The following is a 12,441-nucleotide window of genomic DNA, read 5'->3' on the forward strand; positions in this document are numbered from 1 at the left end:
GTTTTGAACACAATACTGACGTTAACCTATGACGTCATGAGGCTCCACCTACAGTGATGAGAAGTTTACATATGGGGAAAACGTCTCTTCACTGTGGCTCTGCCAACTTGCCGATGACATATTCACTAATTGATATTAGTACCCATCCTAGCCTTCAGCTATATCAGTGATGGAGAGCAGGATTTGTCATCATCCCCTTGATTGCATTATCACTCTCAATAATTTTATTATTATTATTATTATTATTATTATTATTATTATTATTATTATTATTATTATTATTATTATTATTATTATTATTATTTTGTGGAGGTTTCATCGCAACTTCCAAAGCAGTTGTTGGGACTAAATTGTTAGCTTGGAATTCTTCCGTTTTCTTGGTATTTGTACGAGTATTGTTTCTACTTTACAAATAATTCAATGTATGTAATTCAATGTATGTAATTCATCCGCATAATGAACCAGTCTATACCTCATTTGTTAGATTTACACATATTCAGGGCAGGAATACAAAAAGACAGCCCGGTTTGTTTTACCTCAGGTTTCGACACTATAGCCTTCTATTTGCTATAGCAAGAGATGAGTGTTGCCAGGTAACTATTACCAACTATAGAAATAATTACCTATTCACACTATAGTAAATCTTGCCACGGGTCTTCTCGCTTGTATACAAAGTGGCAAGCCGTAGCACAAGTTGAGTCTTGCAACCACGATGACAATTCCATATTTTGCTGGTCATTATTGAATTCACCAGTTTGTGACTTACTGCCTACCTGTTGGATGGGCGGAGCCTCATGACATCATATTACGTTTACGTCACGAATGGTTCTAGGATCCTTGTCTATGATTTTCTTGGTTCTGGCATCAGTGCCTTCATTTTACTCTATAAATATCAAAACTGTCGAACTTAAGGACTAAATAATACTTGCAAAAAATCGGTAGGGTTATAAAATATTCACTTGCCAACTTTCACCTTCATCCAATGCTTTGATAAAAAGGTGTTGCCAAAAAGCCGTGTTTCATCGGCTCTGAATCCCTTAGTAGTTACAGTCATTTAAGAGCCGTTCTTCGAGCAATCTGTAAATTACGTTCACCTAAGAACCCCTCATGCTCTTTGAGCTACTAGATACATTGAACTAAGAACACGTTCTTTGAACACCCTATCAATTATGTTTATCTAAGAACCAAACAGCTTGAAGACCATCCTTTGAACTTGCTAATTACACTTAGTCAGGATAACATAGCCTTCTCCCTGTAAAAGGAAACTTCCCTTGATGCCTCAGCAATATGGCTTCTTACTCTGATGAAATCAAAGTCCTTGTCACCGCTGGGAAAACCCTGGGGCTCAGGGGCCAAAATTTGCAAGGTTGGGTCAGGCCAGACTAGAAAGAGAAAGGCAAGAAACAGAAGTCAAGGAAGAGCGAGACAGTCAAGAAAGACTGGCTAAGGAAGAGCGAGACAGGGAGGAAAGAATAGCTAGGGAAGAGAAGGATGGAGCCCATGAACTCACCATGGCCGCCCAAGGGGCCTGTGGCTCTGCAACCACGCCTCCCCAATCCTCTATCAATGCCACCAGCTCCATGATGCCAAAATGGAATGACCCAGAGCCCGAGGCCTGGCTCACCCAAGTGGAGGAGGTCTTCAGGAACTTCAGCCCCCAGCCAGCAGAAATCTCTATGTTCCTGTCGAAACACCTGGAGGGAAAGGACCAAGCCGCATTCCGCTTCGTCCTGTTAGCGGACTGTGGAAACCTTGTGGAGGTCTGGAAGGCCATAATTAAGGCCTACAAGCTTACCCCCGAAAGATGGAGACAATGTTGGAGAGGACAACTGAAGGAGGCTGGTCAAACATGGGCCGACTGGGCATGCCATAAGCCCCGAGCAATCACGCGGTGTGGCTAGAATCCTGCAACACTACCTCTGCGGAGGAAATCATAGATTGTGTTATAAATTTATCAAGAAAACAAATGAGTAAAAATGTTGTGAGTGCACTTGGATATGGTTTATCTTTCTATTATATCGAATAGACCCTCTGCTTTAACGATTGCGTCGTCCCTATGTATATTTGAAAAATATTGTGATCTTCCTCAAAGTCATGTTGACACAATTAAAGGTATTGTTTATGGAGCTGCCAATGTTAGGCACGAAAGTAATTTCCCTGCTCGCTATAAGAAAAGTTTGACCAATCTTAAAAAAGACGATACAATCCACATCACAAAAGCTGATAAGTCGAATAGTATTGTAATTTTAGATAAAGCTGACTACATATCACATAAGCAAGCCTTACTGGATGATGATACGACTTACAGAAAACTAACAAAAAATCTCCTTCATCAAGTCATAAGAAATTTCAATAGCACAGTAAAAAAAATCCTTAAAGATAAAAAAGAACTAATAGGTCAGTTGTCAGTAAAATTTCCCTCATTACCTTACTTGTACGGATTAGTAAAAACGCACAAAGAAAATAACACTATTATCAGTACTGTTGGCTCAATATCATATAAACTTTCTAAATATATTACCAAGCTCTTGTCCCCGTTACTTGGAACTATTGCCGATTCTCACGTATATAATTGTCTAGATTCAGTTGGTAAAGAACCAATAGAAAAGAATATATTGCTGGATTCCCTTAAAAACAAGCTACAACAATGTACAAAATTGCGAAATATACGACACTAGCCAGTAGACGGAGTAATGAGAAACACTGAGAATAGCAAAAATAAAATTTGAAGGCCATGAATTACCCTTAACAATTAAAACCATGGGCCAGAGCAGAGAACTGAGACCGTATGTTCCAAAACCACTACAGTGCCAAAACTCTAGTATGTATGGACATACAAGGAAAAATTGCGGTAATAAATCTATATGTACATATTGTGGATCTGACAAACCTACCACACAGTGGTGGTGTGGTGAACCGAAATGTGTTAACTGTGGACGAAATCACCATGCAAGATCTAAGGAGTGTATGTATGTATTATATATACAAGAGGCCAAATTAGAATTAAAAGTTAGAGGAATGCATGATCCCACTAGGAAACGAATATTTTCTACTGTAATTAGATCAAACAATGAAACAAAAATGGAAATAGATAGGAGTAACAAAACCCTGATAGATAAATCTCAAAGAAAAATAACCACTTCCCAAGAAGAAACTAATATAGCAAAGAGCCAAGAAATGTATACAAATATTTATTCAAATTCATTTGAGGTATTAAGAGAAGTGGAAACACTAGAAGATAATACAAGCACCACAGAAATAATAGAAAATAGTTATGATGAATTAGAAGTTAAAGAAAAAAAGAGGCATTTAGAGAGAACTCCACCCAAGACCAACAAAAAACCAACTATTATTAGAGATACATCCATTAAAATAAAGACGGGAGACCTGAAGAAAGAACATAAACCAAAAAATTATAAGAATATACCATTGTCTCCTAAAGTAATAATAAAACCAATGGAAACAGATACCCAGAACATCAAAGAAATAGTAGAGGAACAAACCATTGACAAGAATGATTGTGTGATGGGAGAAGAGATTACTCCATCACCAGTAATAGGTGCAGCAAGAGGAAACGAAAAAACGACACATGAAAACACGTGTGGCTGTAATGAAGGTTTCATTGAACTGTGCAACAAAAACAAAAGCATAACAAAGGACAGTTTAACAAACACTATACGAAATTTTATAAGATACAGAAATAAAGAAACTACTAGTTTAGACACTCACGAAAAGAGCTGTATGTGCATTGGACACCTAATATATATACATATTCTAGGCTATCTTCTCACGTAGAATGAATGTAACGCAGACTGGGAGGCGTCTGGTTTCTATTGTTTTTAAGGAAATGTTTCCGTAACTTATCAGCTTTATCGCCTTTGCCTTATGCTCCAAAATAATGACTTTGCTTGTTGCTAACCGGCAACGAAATCCGTTGGGAAAGCCATTAAACTCTTTTTTTCCTGTCTTTAGCTCTTGATTAGCACTACCCACTTCCTCTCTCTCTCTCTCTCTCTCTCTCTCTCTCTCTCTCTTTCTGTGATTCATATCAACGAGTTCAAGTGCCTTTATGCTTTTTTCATGCATAGTTTTTATGAATGGCATTATGAATACTCTGTAACAGCCTTGGCCAGGCTACCTAGCTGACTCCGGTAGCATCTAACTAAACTAAAGTAAAATAATATGAACTATGAGGACTCCTAACAACATGCATATTAGATATAATAGATGCGTTTCATAAATCAGATTTGAAATGTTGAAGCAAATACATATGCAAACATAATTTCAAACTAGTTAAAATAGAACTTGAAAGGAAATAGACATAAATGTAATGCTGTAAGCAATCTTAGTTGTCTTTGTAAAATTCAAGCATACTATAAACTACTAGAAATAAATCTTAATTCTCAAAACAGTTAAACAGGATTTGCTGTCCAAGTTATTCACCTTTACTTAGTCCTGAGTCTAACCAAGTTGGTGGAATTTGATGTTACCTATCCTACCATATGGATAATTCTTGGGAGTGGGATTCCTGGCGGTTCGGTTTCTTCCTTTCTTCGACGAATGAGGGCAAGGTCTATGATGATCAATGTTGGAGCCATAACCATGGTTAGGCAGAAAGTGATGTAGTTCTTGATAATGTTGAACTGGACGACTTGCTTCTTTTCTTCTGTTGTCTAGACATACAATCTTGGATTTTAAAGGTTTTGCTGAGGGACTTGAATTAATGTTGTATTTTTATTTTTTCTCTGGGATGAAGGCTTCTGTGCTTGTGATTTCACATCCAGGGTGTATTTTCAAATTGCACTCACTGTCATATATGACTTCTTCACATTTTATGCGAAAGTTTTCCGTTTTCAGATTAAAAACATTAATCAAATCTTGTAGTTTAGTGATCTTAATTTCTTGAGTGTACACTTCCTAAAATTGGCATGAATGGATATCCTGGTTATGTATAAGAGTGAATAAGCAAGACGTTTTAGGCTTGTGAATGATATTTAAATGATTTCCATCATAAATCGTATAGTTGAAATGTGTAACGCATTTGTGTAAGCTCTCTTTGACTTCTTGAGTGTGACTGTGAGTGTCTTCCTGCATAAGGAGTTCTGTATGTTCGATGAATTTGAAGTTTTGAACCAAATAGGATGTTGAACGACTCAAATCCGATGGCACGTTCTTTTTCACTATTCTAAAGCCATTATATCGTTAACAAGCTGATTCAAGGGTTTACAAAATAACATGAAAGAAATGGGCAAAGGTTTATGTCGATGACAGGTAAATTCATTCACAAAAATTAATCGAGCACAAGTGAGCAGTAATATTCAGACCAGAGTTCGAATATCTTTGCACGTTACAGGGATTTGGGTCACAGTTTTAACTGGATGAGGAAGATTCTGTAATCTGCCACTAGCAGTTAAATCAAAGAGAAGAATTAGGAAGGATTGTGCAGTTAATTGTATTGCACGTGCGAGTTAATCTTGTTCCCATTGTTAAGCAAAAGGCCCACCAGATCCTGACCAGGCTCAAGCTAATAAGGTCAAGTCGGTCAGCCTTCCCACTTCCTTTTTCGCAGGGCTATCAAGGTAAATACTGTTCAGCATCCCGCCAAAATCTTTATTTCATATCTCTGTAGACTACATAAATACCTAACTTAACTTCCTATTGTGGTAGCATTATTATACATATATATTATATATATATATATATATATATATATATATATATATATATATATATATATATATATATATATATATATATATATATATATATATATATATATATATTATATGGCAAAAAGCTTCCAAACAATGAAGGTATCATAAAGTTTTTACAACTGTTTTTCCTGTGAAATACCTATGATTTCTATAATACTCGCTGAGTTTTTATGTTCATAAATATAGTACTTGTAATCATAAAAAAAATCTTACCTGCTGGTCCGTTCTCATGTATTTCAACAAACATGGTGGCGTTTGGAAACAATGATGACGTATCATGTTTTTCACTATTATAGTCACTGTCATTTCAGCTGAATGAACTCTGTTTTCGTCCAGATTCACATAATTCACTGACACCTTGGATAAAAGAACCGTTCAGGTCTGGTCAGGTGTCTTCTTTCTTCAAGTGGCCCCTCAGAATTTGGTAATCGATTCCTGTCAGTTTGCATTTATTATTCCCCTAAAAACTATTATGTCATCCTTGTCAATCTTGTTGTTTCGTGTTTTTTTATAGTACGTATGAAGGACTTGGTGTGTAACTTATTGCTCATTTGGTTTTGTTTTCTACTGATGTCTCGAGTTACCGGGGATAATATCAAGATTTCATGTAACATTACTTGATTTTGTTTACAGCTGTTTATATAATATATGTTATATTGCAGGGTTTCATAAGATCAGAATCAACGCAGCTGTCCCCGGCATTGCAAGGTGGTCTGTAGCCATGTTCCGTAAGGCAGACTCTTCCTATTATGTACTTTTCGGAAAAAACTTGACAAATCTCCGGTATTTGTTTTTAAACTATCAGAAATAACATATGGTACTTATCCTGCCATCTTTCTGGCAGATTGAAATGGGTGTGGATGCCTTGTGGAGTGTTCTTTTAAACATATTTTGGTTCATTGATCTCTAAGGTTAGCTTTAGAATTTACATCAATTAACGAATACGAATGTTTATTTACTTTTTTGTGCAAAATTGAACGGTTTCGAGCCAGTGTACTTAGGAGAATATAACGACCGATAAGAAACCTTTGAGTTGGAAATCTCAGCAAAATTTGGAAATTGGTGAAAACTTGGGTCCGGTTGGGAGGTAAAGCCCAATTTTTTTTCTCGCTCACCAAATCTTGGGGCTCCGAAACCTGTGTCTTTTTTCGATTATCTCAATGCTGAGTGTGTTTATCCAACAAAGGGTTTGCGAGGCGTTTAGAGTTAATTCTCTTAATGGAGGCCGATGAAAAATATTCCTGACCTAAATTGCTTCCCCTTGCCAAGAAAGATTCAGTTCTAGGGCGCCCTTTCGTGAGATCGAAAGTCCTCCGAATGTTTTTTTTTTTCCTCGAGTTTTGTGAAGACTCCTTCCCAGAGACGCTGAAGAATATTTGCTTGGGTTGTTACCCTTTCCTTTAAGGGAAGGTTTTGAATTATATTTTTGGGAAGCTTTTCTTTCAAATATCCTTCCTTTACTAATCGTCGATTTGTGACAGAATCACAACTCTAAAGTTCATTTTTACCTTTATCGGGTTTATATTTTGAATATCTGTTATTCAGCGATGATAAACCTGCACTGTTATTATTCTGTAACACTTCTGTTATGTTGTCATGAAATCTTAGTTATTTTTGTATATAGGTTTTTCATCAACATATTGATTCTTTAAGCGGCCCATACACGATCAGTTATATTGCGCAAGTCTGGTTGCACAATATAATTGACAATTTAATGTTGTCCACACACAGGTCAATATAATTGACAATTTAACTGGGCAAACCAGGCACAGTGTGGTCTTGCAATCCGCTGAGAAAGGATGGAGGATTTTGACCCAGCAATCGCCATGGCCGTTGCTCTTGCTGTAGAAGAGGAAAATGTCGTTCAAAGCTAGTTTACAAAATACAGGCAATTTAAATAAGCTCAGCAGCACTCACGCACCATGAGCGTGACATAATACATAAGAAAATGTTTTTAAATTAAAAATCGATTCTGTGCTAAAGTAAAATAATACCAAAATTGCATACCTCATGTCATCTACAGTCGATGATAAACTTGTCTGCTTTGTGAGTGTACTCCGCGATTTTGCTGGGATTTCTTGGTCGTTGAGGAAGGTGAGGGCATGAAAATACCACAACGTTGGTTCATATACCTGGTCCGCCCCTGCGCCAGATTTTTCCGACTCCTGCACTTTTTTCAATTCTTTGCGATAGTTGGTTCTATATGCATTGATCTTTTTTTTTACATCTTCTCTTGTGTACTTTGGGTACTTTTCATGGAATTTTTCAACCAACACAGCGTAAGCTGCATCTTTCTTTTGTCTGTTGCTGTAATCATCACTTTTTACTTTCCATAGGGCTGGTAAACTTTTATAAACTTCGATGCACTCCAGCTGGAATGTCCTGTCTTCTTCTTTGTCAGACATGTTGAAGATACGAAATCTGGAAGACAAATGATTTTATTGCACAATTTAATTGACGGTCACCACAGACGGTCAATTAATTGTGCAATGAAATAGACTTCCGCAATAAAATATCAAGCAGAAATTGATTCACTCAATACAGTTGCGCAAGTCATCAATATCGCCCATACACGGTCAATTTAATTGTCAATTCAGAGTATTGACAATGAAATTGCGCAATATAATTGATCGGGTATGGGCCGCTTTACGGTCACCGCAGCGCTGAAATGATTCGCTGCTCTTGCGTAACTCATGGCAATCATACCAACGGAATTTAAAGCTATATGAGAAATCTTTATGTGTTTGGTTATCCTTCGTTTGTGACTAACTAATGATCCAAGTTTTTCCTCATGTTGACTCTGATCTATCTTAATGTGAATATCCCTAATGCTTCGTCTGTCCTTATTAGAAATCTAGCCGTCTTTTGTTCATTGCCGGAGTTTAGTTGGACTGTTTCTACCTTTTTGCTCCAAGAAAAATATTTAATATTTTTGGACACCAACTGAGGGAAGCGGATGTTGATAATTATGACTAGGACATCTTCACGTGCTATTCTACCGTTTGATTCAGAAATGTTTCTTTCTTGTTCACAAAAATAATGTTTTCTTAACTATCTGGGTTCCAAATTTTTGGGTACTCGGTCGTATGGCCATCCAAAGATACCATCATATGAGGCATTGACTCGTGAATGCGGTGAAAAGTTGTTTCTTTTTTCTTCCCTTGGATTTACACTTTTTCCAAGTTACCTTCACGAAATATGGAATTTTTTTAAACGAACGGCTGATTGTCTTGTCCATCTCTTTTTTTGCTATGCCTCTTCCCCTTATGGTTTACTAAGAGTTTTTTCGTATTTTTACAACACCTACAGGGATCGGTTGTTATGTTACAGTTTCTACCGGGCTACCAAGAATATCTAAGTGACACCCGAAATGCAAATAACCTTATTTAAGATTTATTTTCTATTCTAGGATTGACTTAATGGGAACCAAAATTATTGTCAACATTGTAATCGCCATTTTTCCAAGGTATGTGAACTTCTGAAGGATGTCTTTCATTCTTAATAAATTTATATTTATTCTCGTTATGCTCCCTGTCTTCCCTATATAACCCGAATTCTACGGCCGTCTTTGATTGGTAACAGAGTTTGCTTATGCTGAACCAAACGTGTCATCGTTAAAATGGCGCAGAATCACTCATCCGCTTCTTCGTTTGGTGGCAGGACGTAAAGATACTTAAACGGTAACAATATATGCAGGACTCGGGTGTGTTAACAAGAAATGTGTCGTTCTTCTGATAATCACATTCTTCATTTCCTACACCATCAGGATACCTGACACTTCCCTGGTCATTCTGGTATTCGAGTTGGTTCCCTAATAGTGCGACTGTTTTGATGGATTCCAGAGTTTTTGTCCATCCTCCATTTTAATATTCAACATCCACAATCGTTTCCCATGTGAAGGGTCTCGGCCCAGCCTCTGCAAAGGAATAGGAGTGAAATTCCTCATAAAATAATAATAATAGTATCGCCTGAAAAGAATGTCACTCGGTATGTTGATGAGCTTTTATAGCACCTTCTCAACTTGGCATATAAGTTTCTTCCTTTCAGCAGGTAAATTATAAAGCAGTGGTCTGAATTTCATTTATCATCCTGACATTTGGTAGCCCGAACTACCAATTACTAAGGGTGCATACATGGAATAATTATACACAAAGGTGGGTTCGCACGGAAGGGGGCAATTTTTTATTGGATGGTTATAGTCAGGGAGCTCTGTTGTTGGCTGCAAATCTGGCTGACCAGCAGAAGCACTGATTAGTTGGTGCCAGAGGCCTCTTCTCGCGGCTAGAGGGGCACATTTCGTGGTTCCCATGATGGTGTTTGGAAGGAGGGTCTCCTGAGTAACATTAAGTGTGGGTTTCCACCAAAGAATGACAAGTGCTTCCTTGTAGCATGGTGGAGAGGGTTGTGGTATTCCTTACAATTTTCTGCAGGTGGGGGATGTTGCCATGTTCCTTCGTGCAGTGTTGGTATACTGTCCCTTCATGTAGATGGGGAGATTGCTCTGATCATTACAATAGATCGTAAGGTTGACCGCAGTGTCTAATGCCGCAGGGGCTACATGAGACCAAATAATTTTGTTCAAGACTGCCTCATCCTCTGGTACCACGTGTCAATGACATTCCTCAATACCCTTGCAACTTGATGGTAAGAATATCCATTGTTGACTAGTGTCTGGGTAACATGCTGAACTTCTTTGAAGGTAGCACTCCAGGAAGAAAGTGGCAGAGGGCATAGCTGACATGGTCATTTATGAGGGATGTTTTTATTTTATCAGGGTCCTCTTCCTTTCTGTTGAGGCATAGCATGATATCCATTGTGTTTCTGTAGAACTTCATCACGAAACCTTCGGGAGTGCTGGTAACATGGATGTCCAAGAAGGGGACGGTATTATAGCCAGTCTCTCGCATGTCAAATGAAGGACTGATTCTTCTTCAAACGTTTGCCAGTGTCTTCACCTCTACCTCGCCAGCAACATTGATGAAGGTGTCATCTATACTGTCCATACAGGGCAGGCTTTGGAATCCTGCTGAAGATGTGACGCTCAGTAGCTGCCATGCAGAATTTGGCGAACAGCACAGCAAAGGGAGAACTCATCGCGACTCAGATGATTGGATTCCATAGTCATTCTTGTGGACCGTTGAAAAGAGCCTCCTTTATGCAGATCTCTAGTAGATTGCTTGGGGAATCTTCTGGGATATTTAAAGTAGGGGTGTAGACCAGTGGCTCTCAACTGTGGGGCATGCCCCTGTAGGGGGGTGTCAGCAATTTCCAGGGGAGTCGGGTGTGAACCCTAGAAAAAAATTAAAAATTCTCTAATTATATTCACTATTCTCTGAACAGGAGTGAGGAACTAATATTCAGAAGTTTGTGAAAAAATATGAAAAAGTATCACCTGATAATGTTAGTTTCTTATAGTCTAGTACTCTAGTTAGATTCGTTGGGTTTACCATTTTTTGTCAGTTTACCTCCCTCCCTATCCCACGAAACCCATGGGGGCAGGAGAATTAACACATCCTGGACCTGTATAGCTCTAGTGATCCGTGAACCCCTTCTCTCCCGGAGTCATCCAGGACCCAGTCTTCTGTACACATCCATGGCAATAACATTTCTACTCTCACATTTATTCAGTTCAGGCTGTTAAGGTATGTCACATCTCAGAGGCTGTGCCCTCCTAAAAAATTAAGTGTAAGTTCTCTTAATTTTGCTTTCACTGCTAATTTTGCTTTTAAATTTAACCCTCTTCCACAGTTACTATTAATTTTACTCTTAATTTCACTCTTAACTTAATAGCTGTTATTCTTGAATGAGACAGGTGTTGTGATCCATAAACTAAATAAGTATAGCTTATGTTTTTATTTATTATTCCTGCCACTTTCTTCCCAGCTAAGTGAATATCGGTAATAGCCATTCATGATACATGAGGCCTGTCACCTTTTCCCTGCACTACAGAAACCTCATAGTTCTTGTTTTTTTATTATTTTATTGTGTTTTATTCATTTATTTCATATTTTTTTTATCCTAGTGAATTCTGGTTGATAGACAGTCGTTCACCATCGGCCATGATTGCTGACTTTCTCCTGTTAAGTCAGCCACTAAGAGACCATTTTGTCGTGTCATCATGTTTTGAGGCACGTTACAAAATTCGGCTGCAGTCCATGGACCAAGGATCATACACAGTATTAATTTTAGGTTTTTATCGATTTTTAAATTAAAAAAATCGTAAATGCACATAATACCATGCATATACCTCTTAATTATAGCTGAAGTTTATTTTAGGGTAGCAGTATATAATATGAAAACTCTAATTTTCCATATGAAGCGCTTGTTTCTTGGGGAATTATCAGTCAAGATGTTTTGTCAGCTGCAATTAAGACGGAAATTTCACATTATAAATTGCTATTCTGAAATACACTGCAACTATAATAGAAATATTTGCCTGTTAGTAATAATTTTTTTTTTTAGATTAATAGTGGATAAGTACAGGACTACATTTAATACTATACTTTCGCTTTGTATAGTCTGTGGTCCGCAGAGTGTGAACGATTTTTATAATGGTGCCTGTTTATGAGCATGTAGTGATGTTCATCTTAACTTACAGTGCCTTATGTTTTGCTCGCAGAATTTTGTTGTCCACAGCACATCAAATAATTCACATTGAGTGCAAAGAAGCATAAATATCTTGATGGATATATTCAGTTTGGATTCGTGCCATTCCAAAAGGGTGACA

At 37.6% G+C, this 12,441-nt stretch overlaps 1 protein-coding gene across 1 annotated transcript; it reads right to left on the reverse strand.

Moving 5' to 3' along the window:
- Positions 1-1,897: 1,897 nt before the first annotated feature.
- LOC136839454 (uncharacterized) lies at positions 1,898-8,119 on the reverse strand. The gene is made up of 2 exons (XM_067105515.1): positions 7,722-8,119; positions 1,898-1,919 (listed from the first exon to the last, which is right to left on the reverse strand). Exons 1-2 carry the CDS (start codon positions 8,117-8,119, stop codon positions 1,898-1,900), a joined length of 420 nt encoding a protein of 139 aa, XP_066961616.1.
- Between the last annotated feature and the right edge of the window lie 4,322 nt (positions 8,120-12,441).

The sequence above is a fragment of the Macrobrachium rosenbergii genome, chromosome 1 (assembly GCF_040412425.1).
Source record: "Macrobrachium rosenbergii isolate ZJJX-2024 chromosome 1, ASM4041242v1, whole genome shotgun sequence".
NCBI lineage: Eukaryota > Metazoa > Arthropoda > Malacostraca > Decapoda > Palaemonidae > Macrobrachium > Macrobrachium rosenbergii.